Raw genomic sequence first — 18,146 nt, forward strand, 5'->3', positions numbered from 1 at the left:
CTTATGTGGACAACTGCAACTATGTTACATTGACAATGTCTTGTTTATAATCTACAAAACTACTATTATCAATTTACATTTTATGTTCATTCAGTTTGGTTTCTATTTTTGTAAAATCTATCTACAAATAACACACCAATAAATTAAACATTTCCCATACATTCATTAACAGATGCTTCCAAACACAGTTCTTACACTTTTCTCATCACAGGTGAAACAAGTTCTTCCATTTTTAACATCACACCTAAAACAACAACATAGAAAAAAACAACAATCCTAACATTTGTATCATATATTTCTGGGTCCTTAACTCAGCCTCCAAATTGCCAATCCTCAAAGCAAGACTAACACTCACTTCTTTATTGTTGTATGCAGCAGTGTCTTCCAAATTTCCTTTATCATCTTCTCCAATGTCTGCCCATCGAAAGAAGCCACACCATTTTCTTCCACTACTCTGTGAACATGAAATTTAACTGTTACCGTCAAATTAGTCAGCAACAAATCTTCATGAAACACTCATATTGTAATTCGGGCATCCAAAGAAGGGCTTATTTAGGTGGGTTTCCGTTCCAGACCATCGGAGCACAGGACGTTTCCCACACCCACACCACTCTGGTACTCGCGTGCCTCTACTCTGACTTGGCCTCCTTGTGCATGATCGCAAAGAACTTCCCTCTCCTTCATCTGCACGTCCAACCATCCTCCAACCAGCAAAGCAATGGGTACGAGAATGAACAAGGAAAAAGAAGAAGAAGAAGAAGAAGAATAAGAGGAAGAAGAAGAAGACGAAGAAGAGAAGAAGACAAAGATGTGCTGTGCCAATTCAGAGTTAGGGTTTAAAAAAGGAATCAGGGACAACATTGGTGCATCAAGTTTCATTTGCCACATCATCCAACCGTTGGACACTCCAGCGTGGCACTCATTCGCCACGTCACTCCCGGCGGTAAGGAATCTGGCCGGAAAATATGCGGAGGACCAACTTGATGCATTATTTTTCAATCTGGAGGACTAAATTTGTGCAATTGGGAACTCAGGGACTAAATCGGTGCATTTTATGAATCTCAGGGACCACTTTGGTGTTTAACTCAATTGACAATAGAGACAATGGTGGGATGGTGTTGATGATGACCAAATAATAGATAAAAATATAAAATCGTAAAACAAAAAGAAAAAAATTAACTAAGTTTTTAATGCCACAATTAATAATAAAAAGAATTTGTAAATTAAAAGGCAAAATTAAATCAAATTAAATTTTAAATATTTTTTATTTTTCAAATACTTCACCATAGAAAGGGGGAAAAAAAATAAAGTTTACCCAAATAAATACATCTTCTGTTCTTGGACTTGGATTCGGTCTCTATTCAATTGGGCCATTAAACCCATGACCAATTCAGTAATTTCCCAAGAGTAGAAAAAGACTACTCCCACCAAAACAAAAATCCTTGTTCCCTCCATTGAGTATGGTTTTTTACTCGGATACTGAAATTTGAAGCCGAAAGTGCAACTCTCTTGCTGTGGTCTGCAGCACGCCTGTGACTTGTGAGGTTAAAACTTAAAAGTTTTCTTTTGCTTCTGTCCCCCATTTTCTAAGGAAGCCAACATTCCACAGCAATATGAATCAAGTTGAGGTTACATCCCAAAATAGTGGATAAAGTTTTAGCACCATACAAGCTCCAATTCTTTTTTACCCAAATTTAAAGCAAGCATAACATATCTACTCTAATAGGAGATAACTACTTGGAGCTTTCTACTAGTGAACAATATTATTACATGCAACAAATAGACAGATACACCACCTTGTTTACATTACCTATACAACTAACAACTATCATTCTGACAAAATGTACAACAGATAATAAATATACGAAATTTAGTATCCTACTGCATGTGTTGCAGAAGTATAAAGGAATAATTACCACTTCAGTAAGACACCAAACCACTTACATTGTTCAGCAAAACCAAGCTTTCTGCATAATAACCAGAATATAGATACCATGTGTATCCCTCCCCTCCAATTCCGAGCTCTGTAAATCTTTTCCTCTCGATATCCAGCGAGTACAGGTTTCCCTTTCCTGTCTCATCCATAAGCAGCAACACCTCTCCACTCTTCCTGATGCACAATGCCACTGGTGGACTAGTCACATTAGCCACCGATATCCCCCATGCCGGCACCTCCAAACTAAACCCCCTCAACGTGAAACTAAAGACCTTGTTCCAAGACTCCACAACACCATACTCCTTCATCACCCAAATTTCACAGCAGGAGGGAAATCCCCCACCAACGGAGAACACACTAAGCTCCTCCCTACCCCCAATGACTGTGACACTGTCCTCGGGCGCATAAGCCAAGCTCTCCGGAAGCAACACCTCACCAAACACCTCATGAACAAAGTCAAACGACAGCACAAAATGGTACCATCCGTAATCACCCTCCCGGCGTTGTGCACCCCAATGCACAATCTTGTTGACAAAACCATGCGGAGCATCCTTACCCACACAAGCTAAACTACAAACAGGAGTAGAACCACTCAAAGTTCTCCAAAACCCAGTTGCAAGAGAGTAAACCTCAACAGTGGGTGCACTGAAACCATACCTTCATCAAAGCAAGGATAACAGCATTTGAATATTTTGATGCATAATGTTTCATCAACAAATGATATCTATCGATGGAAAACGTAAATTATGATCACTAAGGATTAGTATCTAATAAATTGAGTTTAATTTTGATGCACTGAACACGGTAAAATGTTTTGTACAGTCGTCTAATAGCATCTATCCCTTTAACTACCATAATCCAAACAATAAAATTAGGGATTAATTTCTACCCACTTGTATTTTATTTTGATAATCAATAAATGTAATTCAAAAAATAATTATAGTACGAAGTAAACTAGAATCCATAGAAAGATTAAAAGTTAAAAAGTTGTTTTTGATTCGACACCTTTCATCGTCGACCATGCATGAGAGCCTGACAACCTTGTAATCTTGATGGAGAGGATCAAAGGCGAAGGCAACAGTGGCAGTGTAGAGAGAACGGTAGTGGCGGGGTCGGGGGAGGCTGACGTAGCGGCGGAGAGAAGGGTTGCAGATGACAAGGGAGTGGCAGTGGTGGCCGAAGGAAGGTGTTAAGATGAGATCCCGCCATGATTTAGAGACGGCGGTGCATCTGATTAGGGATTTGGGCGGCAGCCGGCGGAGGATGTTGGCTACTATTTCTTCCGGGATGTGCTCCGCCTCCGTCATATTGGAATCGGAAGATTATTATTTTCCACTTTTTTTAATTTCAGTTCTCCAGCTTATCACTTTCTCTTCCAATCTCTCTAGTCTCTACTCTCTTCGTTAAGAAACGTAAATTAGTCTCTCACGTATTTCCTATCTCAACTTTGTTAGTAGACGCATGTAATTCAAAATGAAATATTAAAATGGCAACAACTTTATTTTAGAAAAATTGTCCAAAATTGTTAAAATTAAAATTACACCAAGGAACTAATTGTTAATATCTTCTTTACTATATTCAAATAAAAATATCTTCGTGCGAATAATTATTTATTAGTGAGTACAAACACAACAAATCGTAAAAGAGGTATATATTTTCACATGAAATAATAATATTCTAGTTTTTTTTTTGGTGACTTTTCTAGTTTAAGTTTGACCAACTCAAAAGTAATATTTTACATGTTATTTTTTATTAATTTAGGATCATATTTTATTATGAAATATAAAAATATTATTTTGTAGTAACAACTACCTTGTAAGAAAATATTATTTTTTGCTTATAAAAGAAGTGATTAACTTGTCTATAATATCAAGAAAATATAGATCAGAAAACTTGAAAGTACCGGAAAAATAATAAACTTGTCTACAACTCAGAGCTTTGTTATAACTGCTAATTTCAACCATGAAACATCGTGGTGCATTTGATTGGTTAAGTTGAAAAGTAGTAAATTGAAAAGGGGATTAACCTCGTCAAGAGGACATGTCATTTCATTCGTGCGGATTCTACCAAACAAAACATCACACTCTCTAACAGCTACAAAACATCACTCTCCAAAATTACCAAAGCTCAAAAAACAATGAAAAAGAAAAGACAAACTGGTGGTAAAATCTTCATTCCGACCAAAGTTTCACAAAAGCATCAACAATTGCTTTAAAGATGGCTACAAGAGGGTTGGTTTCTTGCTTTGCAGAATTCTTAGGTGTTCCGTCCCATGATTCTCTGCAGTTAAAACAAGGAAAACTTAGCAGTTGCATGAAACCCAAATTAATTAAAAGGTATCTCTGCAAACAATTTAGATGAAATCATCAAATTTACTTACAGATTGATCCTATCTAAAGTAGCGTTGCTTCTTCCCTGGGAATTGCCAGCAATTTCCCCATCAACTTTGAGTTTGTTAACTTTCTGCAAAGCTTCCTCTGATAGTTGAGATTTCTCATAACAAGTACCAGTCATGCTTTTGGCTCGGGTATCATCTTGAATGCTCGCCTGTTAAAAGATACTTTTAGCGGTTACTGGCTACAAGATAATTCCTTCTCTCATAACTAAAAAATGTAGTTAATAATAACAATTGTTTCATAAATCGTCTATCATTTATAAGATCCAAGTAGCTTAATCTTTACAAATAGAATATGCAAACCTGTTATTGCATTAGTTAAGGCTGAAGAAAAAAAATTCCTAGAAGATAACTGAAGAATTTCGATTCTGATTCATGATCTGATTTTACTGTGGCCTACAACTTTGTAAGGGATAAATTATCCCATATCAACAATTTTTGCAGCCTAAGGGTTCAATCCATTGCGAAGTTACTCTTTTTGTGTGGATTACTTTTTCCATTGTTAGAAAAACCGTGATCTTTAGACCTGAAAATAACTAGTATGTTACGAGTATATGTCAAATTTTGAGAGGATATTGCACCTCAACTCTTGTCCACAAATATGTCCTGTCAAACTTAATGTACAAAATATCAATGGATAAACTTACCTTAGCTCCATCCACCAGCTGGTTTTGGTTAATGGCTTCAGAGGTAGTATTATGGTGCGATACTTGAACTTGAGGTTCAGTGCAAACTTCTGATTCACGACTAAATGTTTCTTGGTGGGTTGACTGTTCTGTGCTTTCCACCAATGTCCCTCCTAAACTTTTCACTTCATCTTGAGCAGTGTTGTTTAATAAATGATTTTTAACACCATCCTCAATTTTTTCATCCACTAAACTAGTAGTCTTTGGGGTCTCTATACCATTTAATTCAGACCCCTCCTGGTGTCCTTCCAATTCCAACACTTCTATATTATTCTCTGGTGAATTACTCGAGTCTCTCAACTCTCCAAGAACTTCTATTTCATCATTAGTACTAGCAACAGGCCTTATTGGAAATGTCTCTACTATCAAGTCTTCTGTCACAGGGTTTACTTTTACCAGCAACTGAGGAATCGAAGATTCACTGAATTCCTTCTTCGTCACATCCACCTGGCTACCATTTATAACTTTCTCCTTGTCAACAATCTGATGCTCAGCTCCATCATAAGGTTCGCCAGAAACAACAGTAGATTCACCAACTCCATTGTCAGCCTCATCTACCTGACTACCTTCTATAATATGGTTTTTATCAACCACTTGATGCTCAAATCCACCATGAGAACCATCAGATACAACAGTAGATTCAATGGTTTCCTTGTTTATGATGTCTACCTGGCTAACATTAATGACATGCCCATTGTCAACCTCCCAATGCTCAGCTCTAGTATGATACTCATCAGAAGCACAAAGCTTCTTGTCAGTTGTATCTATACTGTTGCTTTCTTCAAGATGAACTTTACTTGAAGATGCAGCCAAAACAGATTGAGGATCTGTGGCAATTGAACCCAATGGATTGAGTTCATAAAAATGATCTGAAGTTAGCTCCTGTAAAGCAAACTTAGCAGGACCTAACACTCTATTTTCTTGAATTATATCCCGGACAATCTCTCGTACTGTGTAAAAGGAGCCGCCAACTTCTTTGTGGGTAAGATTAAGAGATGGAAAGTTCCCATTGTTCGACTCTTGGTACCTGGAATGAAGTAACTAGATTATAAACAAAGGAAAAGAAAAAGGGTTTCTACCATATGACTTGAATTATAACAGCTGAAAAGAAAAAATTCGCATGTGCTAAAGAGTTGAAGTGTTCAGCCTTTAGGCACAAACTACATTGATGCAATATTCTATTGGCAATAATATAATATCTCTAAAGTAGCAACAGCGAACAATATCAAAAGAATTAGTTAAGAAATTACATTCTCTTAAATTGGTTATACAGAAGTCTTGATATTATATAACAATATTAATTCCATCTCAGAATAGTGAAATCGTCAACCAAGAGAAACAAGTACACAATTACTTTTTTATGAAGGTTTCAACCATTGCCTTTCTTTCCTCCTTTGAACGTCGAATCCGAGACTTCCTCCCATCGGATTCATTACGCTTTGCAAGGGCAAATGTTTGCCCCACCCAACCAACCTTTACCGAATGCATCACGTTTAGCACAAACTCTACAATACAAACCTGCACAATAAAAGTTACAAAGCATATAACATAAACATCACATCATATGCTAATTAAATTCAATTTGCTTAGCAATATCATTGTCACTAGCGATTGCAAACTCAGTTGCATAACATTCTCCAAGAATAACTCAACGTTATTACAAACGCTGAAGAAACTGAGCTCAGATTGAGAAAATTGTCAGGAAAGATGAGAAGAAAAAGCTTAGGAAATGAGAGAGAGGTGTCTCCGTACAGATGCAAAAACAGGATTGGTGAATCTGATCTACTCTACGGTTAAGTCCTTATATTCATAGCACTACCGAACTAGCACTACCTAACAGTAACTTAATGCAGCTAACTAATCATAAAGAATCATGCTGACTCAGCATAATAAACTCTTAACCAATATAGTTACACAATCAGTTCCAACTTGCTACTACAACCAAGCTCAGAATCATCTCCATCAAACGCTTTATGTAGTTGACTAACAAAATTACGTAACAATCTAACACGAACGGTGAATCGACACTACACATGTAAAATTAATAAATTATACATGTTTGCACCAATTGTACCGAAACGGTTACTCCAATCGCTATGCATCATATTCGTAGTACGGTAAACCAAACAGTATATCAGTAATTACAGAGGAAGCGGAAGAACAAATCATAGAACTATTCGCAAGTCTGTAACAAATTCAGCCAGAAATCGACGGTAACATAGCAGAGATTATTAAAGTAAAAGCGACTGTAATAAGAGACACAATTAGGTAGAGGATAATTTCACTAATTCAGCTCAAATTGAGGAAAACAAACAGTTGAGAGAGAGAGAGAGAGAGAGAGAGAGAGAGAGCTTGCCAGGAAGATGAGGAAGGTGATGGTGTCGGGAGGGAGTGTGTAAGAAAGAAAGAAAGAAAAAGAAAGAAGAAAGAAAGAAAGATAGGCTGTTTAACTGTTAAGAGAAGAAAGCTAAAACCCTGAAAATTTCATTTTGGGTTTGGGAAAAAGGGGTCGCATTCAACGGTGGTGGCGTGGTGCGAACCGTATCAGATTGTTGTCCTCTACTCTCAGTAGTCATTACTCATTACGACAGTGATTGGTCCAATTGAAGGGAGCGGGAGACATCTCGTTTTATAATTCTCTTTTAGCCTTCCTCTCCAGAATTGCTCACTATTGTAATAATATTGATTACAATATTATGTTCATATCCCAAATTAATATATAAATTATTTAATTTATTTTAATGTATATTTTATATTTTAATATATATTATATATAAATAAATAATTTGATAATTAATTTTTTTTATACAATTACAATATTAATGTATTTAGTTTTATAGTTTTTTTATAAATTTTATCTTATGATAATGGTATATGTTCATACTGTGGTTTAAAATAATGGTCTAAATAAATTTATTATTGTTAGATCCAAAAAAGTCCAATAAATCTACAAGGATTATATCCTTTAATAATGTGTATCCACTTATTCAAAATATGAGTAATCCGATCCGTATTTAACTCGACTTTTATGATGAGAAAGACCTTGTCAGACTACTATTTTAAATCCTCACTCACAGATAACAATTATTCGAACGTGGAGTAATTCTACAAATATAAAAGAATAATTATTCACTACTACAAGTGATTAGATTTAGGAATAATGACCAAGTCATCACTTATTTTTATAAATACTCCATCAGAATTTAGTATTTTACTATTTTTCAATTTCAATTCATTTAAATTTATCTAAAATTTTTACTAACTTAAATATCAGAATCTCTTACAAATATCCTACCGTAAGACTTCAGAATTCGGACCATTTCTCCCTCCCAACGAACAAATAAGACATTTCAAATCAAAAGAGTCTAGACCCGCATATTTTGATTTTAAATATTTCTTCGAAACAATATCTTCAAATTCTACTATTGAAATTATTTTAATAGATGTTTAAATAATAATAATAATAATAATAATAATAATAATAATAATAATGACTAACATTATTGTTTTGAAGTTTTAAATTTAATTTTTAGAAATAATTTCTTCTGTAAAATTAAAATTTATTTTTTAAAAAAAAAAGAGCATTTGATATTTTCATATCAAAGGACTAAAAGTTAAAATATGAAAGTATTATTATATCTCTCAATTATTACGTTTCTTATAAAAAAAATCCCCCTTTTATTGGTATTGGAGATTATTTTGAAAATTAAAACTTTATTTCTAAGTATAATAAAACAAAAATATCTTAATTTAATCTTAAAAACATTAAAAACAATTCTCAACTATTCTATAGTAATAAATAAATAAATTTCTTACAGTATTTGAAATATAATATTCTTAGACGTAATATTCTTAAAAATATAATTTCTTGAAATATATTTCTAAATCTGCTGAGCTGTTCTTAATTTTTGCTTGTAAATTTTGATTTTAGATCACAGAGAAGAGGGAAAAAAATGCTGAAAATGTAAAAATTTAACTCACCGTTCCTCACTTCCTCCTCGCTTTCTTTGCAAAATTGAAACACACATTTTGAGGCTCAAATAATGAAATAAGTATGTCATCAATTTTTCTTCAGATAACAGGACTTGAAAGCCAAATTTGTTTATTACGCTACATTCAATTAATCACATCACCCGATATTCTCAGCATGTCACATCCCCTTTGCCTTTTCGCGCACCGCAACAATCAGGAGCATAGAGATTACAGAAAACTATATATGCAGGAAAAAACCAGCCATTATTCTACTCAAAATTGGACTAGTTTTTAACAAATATACAGAAATGAAAGAATACAAAATTTATGCTATGTCAATTTAATTGAAGAATGGGGTTTCTATATTCTATGAGTACATTTATAGTCGAACTGTGTGTCTTCTGTGCCGCTTTAATCGACCGTGGAAAAAAAAGGCCATGAAACCAGATGGGTAAAACTCCTTTAGCTCTCTGTCTCACTCTTTTTCAGAGACTTGAGGGCTGAGTGTACGTATTCAGTTAATGAATGGAAAAACAGAATACTGTTCTTCAGTGATCTGAGCCAAATGCCAATGTTGTTAGAAGAATCAAAGCTTCTTCAATCCACAAGACAAATTCCTGAGTGAAACAAAATTGGTTTCACTTGCAGGGTCAGGTCAGAAGCTTTTTGCCAGGTAAAATTCTCAAATTTAAGCTCTCCTATCGTCCAAGTGATTTCTGCTTGTAACCATACTTCATTCTTTCGTATAGTTTCTCTTTTGTTTTTCTTTTTTTATCCATTTTTACCCTGTATCTTTCTTCCCTCTCCCTTTCATAAATCCCATGCCAGTGCACTTCTCCTGTCATCGGCCACAACCATGTATCCCTTGGATGATCGCCATCATCTGCAGCCTCAGCTAGGTCTTCATCCATTTTCTTCAACAATGAAAAATCAAAGTATTTTGCCCACATAAAACTCTTCCGTTGTTCAATTGGATGCTGCTCTTGCATGACGCCAGTGGTGACATTTATATATACCATCTTCCGCGCACTATGATAAGCCCATACATTGATGAGAAGTTCCAACACTCGACAGTAACAATGCTCTTTCTGCATGGAATAAAAGTAAGAAATACATAAAATTTCATGTAAACTAAAATGAAAAACCAAATGCAAACAAAGTACCTCGATCTTGGAAGAGCCTAAAAAGCATGTTGCAACATCACTGGAATCTCGGTGCAGACCATCAATGGAATCAACAAACATCCTGCACTCAATTGATCGATCACAATTCAACTTCTTGTTTCAGATGCATAAAAAAAGTGCCTTTGACTAACATCCTATTAAGAGGCTAACATTGCTTCATTAATTACCGAGAGAACATCATGAACTCCAGGAAAGAAGGGGTTGGCATCACCCAACTGTGCAGCGCTGACCAATAGCCGCCATCTTCAGGCATGGGTGGAAGCGCTTCTACATGGGATGGCAATGCATACATCTCGCGAAAGGCTTCTTGAAAAATAGTTCTGATGCAATTTGAAGCAGAAAATTTTTTTAACACATTGCAATACCTCAGGAAAAACGTCCAAAAACAGAACAAATTGAATGTATAATGAAATATTCCATATTATATACCTGCAGTTGCCTCCATTTAAGATGTCACACATGGACCAAAATGTAAGTGCATCGTTGCTCCCTGTCACATCTCCAACCATGTCCAATCGCCCCCAAAAATATATTACATCTCCTCTAAGATTATCTTGCATTTTCTCTTCCAAAACCTTTTCAGCTTCTGCTGACAATGCTTCCTGCTTTGGCAATCAAAATTTTAAGCAAAGATTTTGGAGAGAACTTTTCATTGTTTCATTGTGATAAGGGGGAAAAAATGAAACAAAAATAAAATGAAGGCCCATTTTTCTCAAACACAACTTCATTGTTTATAGCCTCAATTGATAACCTAAATAAAAAATAATTTAATATGCTTAATTAAATTTGAAGGGTAGGAGTACTATAAGATATTTCCTTTCTATATTTGTTATAAAAGCTAGGTTGAACATACACACAAAGGCCTACTATAGTCTAGTATATTGTAAAATATTAAACTGACATAAGGAGTACCTTCCTACCAGCAGCACGCCAAGATTGAAACCCAATCCAAGGCCTCATGTGCACGCTATCCACCCTATTTGCAATTGCAAACATTCCTCCCATTTCACAAAGTATGTTCCGAAAATATGTGTCATTCAAAAGTGGCAAGCGACCAACTGCATCCACATCATCAGAGATTTGTCTCTGTGCTTTACTAGACTGCCAGAAATCATATTTCATTATTATTAAAAAGAAGGCTCAAAATTATTTACAGTAGAATTCACATGTTAGACTGACAAGATGACATCTTTTTTTAATTATTTACCTACAACAAGTTGTCATGGGAACAAGAGCAAGAATTATCTAAAATATACTATATAACAGATATACAATCAAGTACTAGCATACTAACGCTTATCCATTTATATCTCCTGCTAAAGGGAAGATAGAATAGAAGAAATGAAGTAAAAGAGAACTCTAAATTAAAAATCTTTAAACGGTACCCAAGAAGCCTATCCATCTCTATCTTCTTGCTAAAGGGAAGACAGAGGAAATGGAATAAAAGAGAATAAGTTAGAAATCCTTAAAACGGTAAACCCTAGAGGCTAGAATTATTTATATATCCAAATCTCTTCTAAACTAGAAAGAAATAAACCAAGAAAAAAGGCAACAAAACAGAGAGCCCAAAGGTAACACGGGACAAATTGTCTTAACTATTGAGAAAGATACCCACAAGGCTTAAACCACGGTACAAAGAACCATGGTGCAGAAATGGCCAGCCTCCAGCTCCATTGTATATCTCATAAATACACACTGGTTGTCCTGTTCTCTCAAGCTCTCCTTCATCCCTTTCATTTGATTCAAACTTCAGCTTCTCGGACTTTCTAGCATTTCGATATATCTCATCCCATACACCAACAGCTTTCTCCATCCTCTCTTCAACCTACAAGAGAAGAAAAAAAATGATTGTTTAAAGTGAACTGATAATCATGGGGCGTAAAATATTAAACAAATACAAAGGCAGTCAAATCTGAAAATGGCAGGTTGGAAGATAAAACTGATCACTGCCATTACTAAAATACATCATACCTCTTCCATTTCCAACATATCATTCTCTTCAGATATTTCAATTTCTCTCAGAATATCCCAATCCAATTTAGTTAATTTATCTAGCACTGGAACCTCTGTTCCATTCTCAGAATTGTCTGCTGAATAATTAAGACTAGTCAACTCCTGCTCAACAGTATAGACAATGGTATCTTCTTTGACGGAAAAATTATCATCCATCTTCGGCAAGTCAATGCCTAGTTCTATTTCATTCTGGAACAGATTCCATTCCCATCCCCCTTGTTGAATCTGATAAACAGGACCTGGCAGTAAAGCATCCGAGGGAAAATTAAGTACATTCTCCAGAAGCCTTGCATAGCCAGTGATGCACTCCAATGCCTGCACGTTTCTTGCAAGCTCTCTTCCAGATGAAGCAATTGCTTGGCCAAATTTAGAAAGGCCTCCATTTGAAAGCAAAAGTGAAAACGAAGTCATCAAAGCTTCAGGATTGTGTTTAGAGAAATATATCCCATGGACTCCATCCACAATCTGCAAGTAGAAGACAGCTCAGTGAAAATGTAGATAGAAGTAGCAATTGTTACAAAAAAACGAAATAAATAAATCAAACTTACATATTTTCTCAAGACAGGAATATCAGGTGCAATGACTGGAATTTCGAAAGTCATTGCTCTGATTAATAATGGAGGGAAATCCTGCACCTCTTGAGCAGAACCATATAGGACGATATCAGCCATCAGCAGAACACTATTCACATCACCATTCAAGCCATAACGCCTTATAGAACCCTGAGGAAGTCCCAAGCGGGAAGCAACTTCCTACACCAAAAGTTAAGGGATCAGTATATGAAAGACAATATATCCAAGCTTAGAAAAGTTCCTAAGTACAACTCAAACATAACAAAACAAAGTGCACTTCCAACTTTGGAGGAAAGCTTCTCCCAGTATGTATATATTTTTTTACCACAGAACAGAAGGCAAGATCAGAATAAAATGCCATATGTTTACAATTAAATCCCAATAATGCTTCATTAGTGCATATAACAGCAGAGTAATCACACATTAATGGCTGATTCAAAAACAAAATGATTTCTCAGAGCAACTCAGATAACACACAATATTCACAATCATTTTCTGATCAACTTCTTGGGACAGTTAAAATCTTGAATGACTCAACTATCTTATATTTCATTGCTATCAAGATAACAAGTGGCACAAAGCACATTTTAAAAGACAGACTACCTGTAAAGCATCATCATAACCATCAGTGGAATTGCCACATAAGAAAACAAATTTAAATGACCCAGATGCATCATTCCTCATGGCATACTTTGTCAGTAGAGGTCCTATTGAGTGCATTGCAACAGCATAGTCCCAAGATATCTCATCATAGAAGATAGTGCTCCCAACAACTAGAACTACCATATCATTTTTACCAAATCCATTAAGTTCTCTAAGCTGATCCTTTGAGTGGGTCTTACTATAGCTTTCAGAAGCCCACACATCAACCGGTGATCCAGGAATCACAAAGAAATTCCCACTATCAAGCTGACTATAGAGCATCTGATACAGGGAGAAATCAAAACTGAGATAACATTTAAGGCAAGTGCAGAGTGGAACAAATTCTACTACTATCAAATAACTATGCCTTTGTACAACAGCAACTTTACCGGATAAGTGAAATCTGGAAAGACAACGACACTAGCTCGGCTAAAAGCACTCCTCCAATGAGAAAGAAGACGTTCCAAACCCATTTTCTCATAAACCGGAAGACGGCTTGAAAGGCTATCTTCTTGAATAATCCATATCAATGGTACTGAACAAAAAGGCTCCTGCATAAGGCTGCACAAATATAAAACTCACTAATCAAAGCATCTAACATTTTGATAAAAATTGCTTTTGACTAAGGAGAAGGTAAGAAACATGCCATATTACACATAAATTTGATATATTAACACCATCTACGAATTACTGACTTCTTAAGTACTTGCTGAAATGTGTGTGTGTGTGTGTCTGATGGTTTTCGGGGGGAACGGGGAAAGGGGGAAAACACAAAGAATGGGAACACTTTTCAACTACATCACACCAAATTGAAAACCCAGCCTAAGTCAAATTGTTACTTTAGAACTGAATAGGATAAACAAAAAACAAAGCCCACCTTGAAATGGCTTCTTTTGCTTCTAGGGAGTCAACAATGACACCTTCAAAACTGTGGGGAAAAAAAAAGGAAAAGGAGAAAAGGTTACTACCAATATCAAGTTGCAATGGATTTTGTTAAAAATGGTGCAGGTAAACCGCAACTTGAACCTCAGTGTCAAACAGGAATCATAAGTTCAGTAAATGAGACACATACATTGACCAATCAATCTGGGCGTGCTTCTCAGTTCTCAAAGAAGAGAGATCACCATCTATGCTTTTCCATATTGAACGGGCCTTCCCATTCCCTACTGCAAATATCTGCCAATGACAAGGAGAAATGCATGAGCCTGTCAAAATCTTTACTTAATTACAATACCAAACATGAAAAATAACAAGTTATACCATCAATTGAGTAGGGAACTCATTTTGGCAAGGATTCATGTATAATTATTTGGAGGACTTGGATCTCAGGGCTAGATTTCGGGAAGTTGTATCAGTCTCTATAGAAAATTTGAAATAACATAAAAAAATACAAATGACTTACCCTAAAAAGGTAACCCAATTTCTGTAGATTCCGAATCACAGTAACCAGCATCAATGAATGGGGATCTATCTTCATGTGTCCTAATATCTGACAAACGAAACAAGCACAGATAAATATGCCAAGAATGCAATTCAATTTATAAAACAAAATTTAGTTAGATGTTTTCATGCAGGATAGACAACATGACCAATGACAGAAACGAATGGACATTTGAATTTGATCATCGAAAAGCTTAATAAAACCTTAATCTTTGACAATGATATCAACCCTTTCCTTCCCTTCTTTGAAATTTTTGTATAAACGGCCCAAATAACAAGCCCATCAGTAAACCCTCACTTCTCTTGGTTAATTTATATGTACATAAAACTCCTAAACATCGAGTATAGCTCCTATGAAAATGACCAATTATAGGCTGCATGAATGTTGTCCTATAATTAGTGAACTAAATATCTTGATCTATTCAAACTTCTATCCACAAAAAAGCCTATGTGGGTTTCGAACCTCTTTCCACCAAACAAAAAAGGAAATTATCCTGCATTAAATAAAAAATTAATTCAAAGGGTTCCTAAATTATTTTTGTTCTTATTATTATTATTTTGGTATCAGGGAGACAGGGAAGCAGTAAGACCTGCCATTGAAATGGGAATGGCAGGCAGGTTTGGTGCAACTATTAACATTCACTGAGGACCAAATCTAGTATCAAGTGCTTCCTAATGAAACTATGTCCCACTTGGCTGCAAGGTCAATATGACACTATGAATGGCAAAGACATCCCTAGACCAAGAATTCATGCAATTTTCATTCGTATTATTAACCACCAAATCAGACAATGAAAATGCTAAGGTGCAGATACCCCCAATCTCGGTCCTTCACCTTCTCTTACATACGCAAAAATAGAATTTTGAACTCATTTGATAAATAACATCAAGAACAACCTTTGATTAATCACACATGCTATATGCTAGTCCACTCCCTCACAAACTCTTGCTATTCAGGTAACTTTTGAACTACAAATTAGCTCGGCCAAAGAAATCCCAAGAATACACATTCCAAATCCGCAATATGTCAGTGTAATTCCTGTTCCACTTAATCGGGCAGGGGAATACATTTGAAAAACTGGGAGAGGAGGGAGAGGGGATGCATGTTATTTGTGCTCAAGGAAGTATAAAGAGTCTGGAGTTTAGTAATTCCACAGAATGCTTGATACTCCAATCATGATTAACTTACTAAACTGAATAACCAATATGGTTCATAAAACAACAATAAGTCAAGCCTTGCCCCACAAGGTGGGGCTAGTTTCATGAATCAGATAACACCATGCCATACTGTCATAAACCATGCCAACAATCAAACCAACATTGTCCTTTGAAACAATTAAGAACACTTTTTAGTGTTTCTATGAGGCAGAAGACTAGCAGTAAACATCCACACTGTACTAAACAAGCAACACCGAAAAAAAAAAAAGGAAAAAGAAAATGAATCCAGTCAGTCTACAAAAGTAAATAACATGTACAGTTCCTCTGTCATAAATCATAATCCAAACAGATCCTCCAAAGAAAATATCTTCTGTGATAACTAAAGCATAAACGGAACAGAATAAACAAATATTTGAGTACTTCATTAATTCATCCAAATCACAAGTAACGCAGCCCAGGCTCCACAACCCCACTTGTAATAATTAACATTAAAATATATATATATATAGGTATAGATACCTATTATATTAAACAACATTGATTTGAAAGCAACTATTGATTACCTATACAATACAGCCATTCTATAAGAACATCAATTAATAAAAACCAATAAAAAAAGTAGGGAAGAAGAAGAAGGAGGAGGAGGAAAGAGAACTCACGAGAGCTACCCTGGGAGCACGAACACCAACCCTAGGCTGTGACCTTACCCGATCGAGCCCATCGCCGGCGAGGAACCTCTGCGAAAGCCTTCCAGGAACGAACTTGAGAGTGCTCCCGAACTTCAGCCCTTCCCGTAAGTGCCTCCCACGCTCGCCACGCTGCCGGAAAACCGACGTAATGGAGTTCTGCATCACCATCGAAGCCAGGGCGAAGAGGAACACAACCGCAATGATCATGCCGTAGAATCCGGACTTTCCCTTGAAGAACGGGAACAGCCATAGCAGGCCCTTACGCGTGAACCGGTTATGAAGGTGAGATCGGGCGGCGGCACTGCCACCGGCGCCGGCGGTGGTCCTCGGAAGTTGTCGATCGGAGGAAGAGGCGCGCTGGCGGTCAGAGTGTTGGTATTGATGGTGGCTAGGGTTCCGCTTGACGGGGAGTCGACCTCGGATCGAGTGAAATCCCACGTCACTGCCGTTGCCGGCGTCGTCGATCTCCGGCTGCGACGACGCGTTTCGGGACGATGCGTACATAATGGAGAAGATTTGTATTTTGTTTTGTGTTTTCCCGGGAAAGTGAAGGAAAATGTGTGTGTGTTATTTGCAGAGAAGAAAAAGGAGTAGTAGTGATTGAAGAGGTTGCATTGATGTATTGTTTCTTTTTGGGTAAATTTCACTTTCGATTTGGTTTGCTTCTTTTTCTTTCTATTCTACCCAGTTTTTGTCAACCTTTGTTGTTAATGTCATGTGAGTGATGAATTGAAAATGAAAAGGAACCCACTCTATCTCTCTCCCTCCCTCCTCACTCGCTTTCTCTTGTCATTTTCTTTTATAATTTTCGGATATAATGCCCCCACTCGCTATTCATTTGGTCAATAAAAAATAATTATTTTTGTTAATATAATATTAAAGAATTAAATGTATATACAAATTTATTTTATATTAATAATATATTAAAATTAAATTTTAATTTAAATATAAATAAATATTTAAAATTCAAGAATGGATTAATAGTGTATGTCTAATATAATATAACAATTAAATTAACTGTGGTCAAATCCAACCAAGTTGAATGTGAATAATCGAATTTTTTTCAAGTTTTGAAAATAATAAATTTTTTTATAAATTATATATAATAAAAAATATTTTAGGAAAAATGTGTATAATTTTTTTAAAATCTCTTTATCATATATTTTATAAATAAAATTTTACTATTTATGTGATTTAAATTCTAGATCTCTTAATTAAAATAATAAAAAAATCTTAACTAATTTTATATTTATAATCAGGGCAATTTACGTAATTAAATAAATATGTTGAATCATTTACTCATATACACAAAACACAAACTTATTACGTGCATGTACAATTTAGATGATTAGGTAAATCGTGGGAGCCAACTACAGTTTCTACTATCCACATAAACTGTGGTTGGCAGGCACGGATTACGCATGGAAAACAATGGCTGTAAACCGTGGCTGAGTCCCAC

General features: G+C 35.7%; 3 protein-coding genes across 3 annotated transcripts; all 3 read right to left on the bottom strand.

Annotated features, from left to right (window-relative positions):
• Positions 1-1,298: 1,298 nt before the first annotated feature.
• Positions 1,299-3,243, bottom strand: LOC107466671 (putative F-box protein At5g50220). The gene is made up of 2 exons (XM_016085673.3): positions 2,942-3,243; positions 1,299-2,593 (listed from the first exon to the last, which is right to left on the bottom strand). Exons 1-2 carry the CDS (start codon positions 3,241-3,243, stop codon positions 1,921-1,923), a joined length of 975 nt encoding a protein of 324 aa, XP_015941159.1. The 3' UTR covers positions 1,299-1,920.
• Positions 3,244-3,847: 604 nt separating this feature from the next.
• Positions 3,848-7,614, bottom strand: LOC107466656 (uncharacterized). The gene is made up of 5 exons (XM_016085658.2): positions 7,374-7,614; positions 6,372-6,535; positions 4,979-6,044; positions 4,317-4,483; positions 3,848-4,216 (listed from the first exon to the last, which is right to left on the bottom strand). The coding sequence occupies exons 2-5, from the start codon at positions 6,503-6,505 to the stop codon at positions 4,108-4,110; spliced, it is 1,476 nt and encodes a 491-aa protein (XP_015941144.1). The 5' UTR covers positions 6,506-6,535; positions 7,374-7,614; the 3' UTR covers positions 3,848-4,107.
• Positions 7,615-9,102: 1,488 nt separating this feature from the next.
• Positions 9,103-17,466, bottom strand: LOC107466648 (uncharacterized). Its single transcript, XM_016085644.3, has 14 exons — positions 16,658-17,466; positions 14,803-14,889; positions 14,473-14,576; positions 14,278-14,328; positions 13,790-13,961; positions 13,362-13,682; positions 12,735-12,938; positions 12,145-12,651; positions 11,789-11,998; positions 11,086-11,274; positions 10,603-10,775; positions 10,341-10,493; positions 10,153-10,234; positions 9,103-10,077 (listed from the first exon to the last, which is right to left on the bottom strand). The coding sequence occupies exons 1-14, from the start codon at positions 17,189-17,191 to the stop codon at positions 9,688-9,690; spliced, it is 3,177 nt and encodes a 1,058-aa protein (XP_015941130.1). The 5' UTR covers positions 17,192-17,466; the 3' UTR covers positions 9,103-9,687.
• Positions 17,467-18,146: the final 680 nt, after the last annotated feature.

This window comes from Arachis duranensis, chromosome 9 (genome assembly GCF_000817695.3).
Source record: "Arachis duranensis cultivar V14167 chromosome 9, aradu.V14167.gnm2.J7QH, whole genome shotgun sequence".
NCBI classification, from domain to species: Eukaryota; Viridiplantae; Streptophyta; class Magnoliopsida; order Fabales; family Fabaceae; genus Arachis; species Arachis duranensis.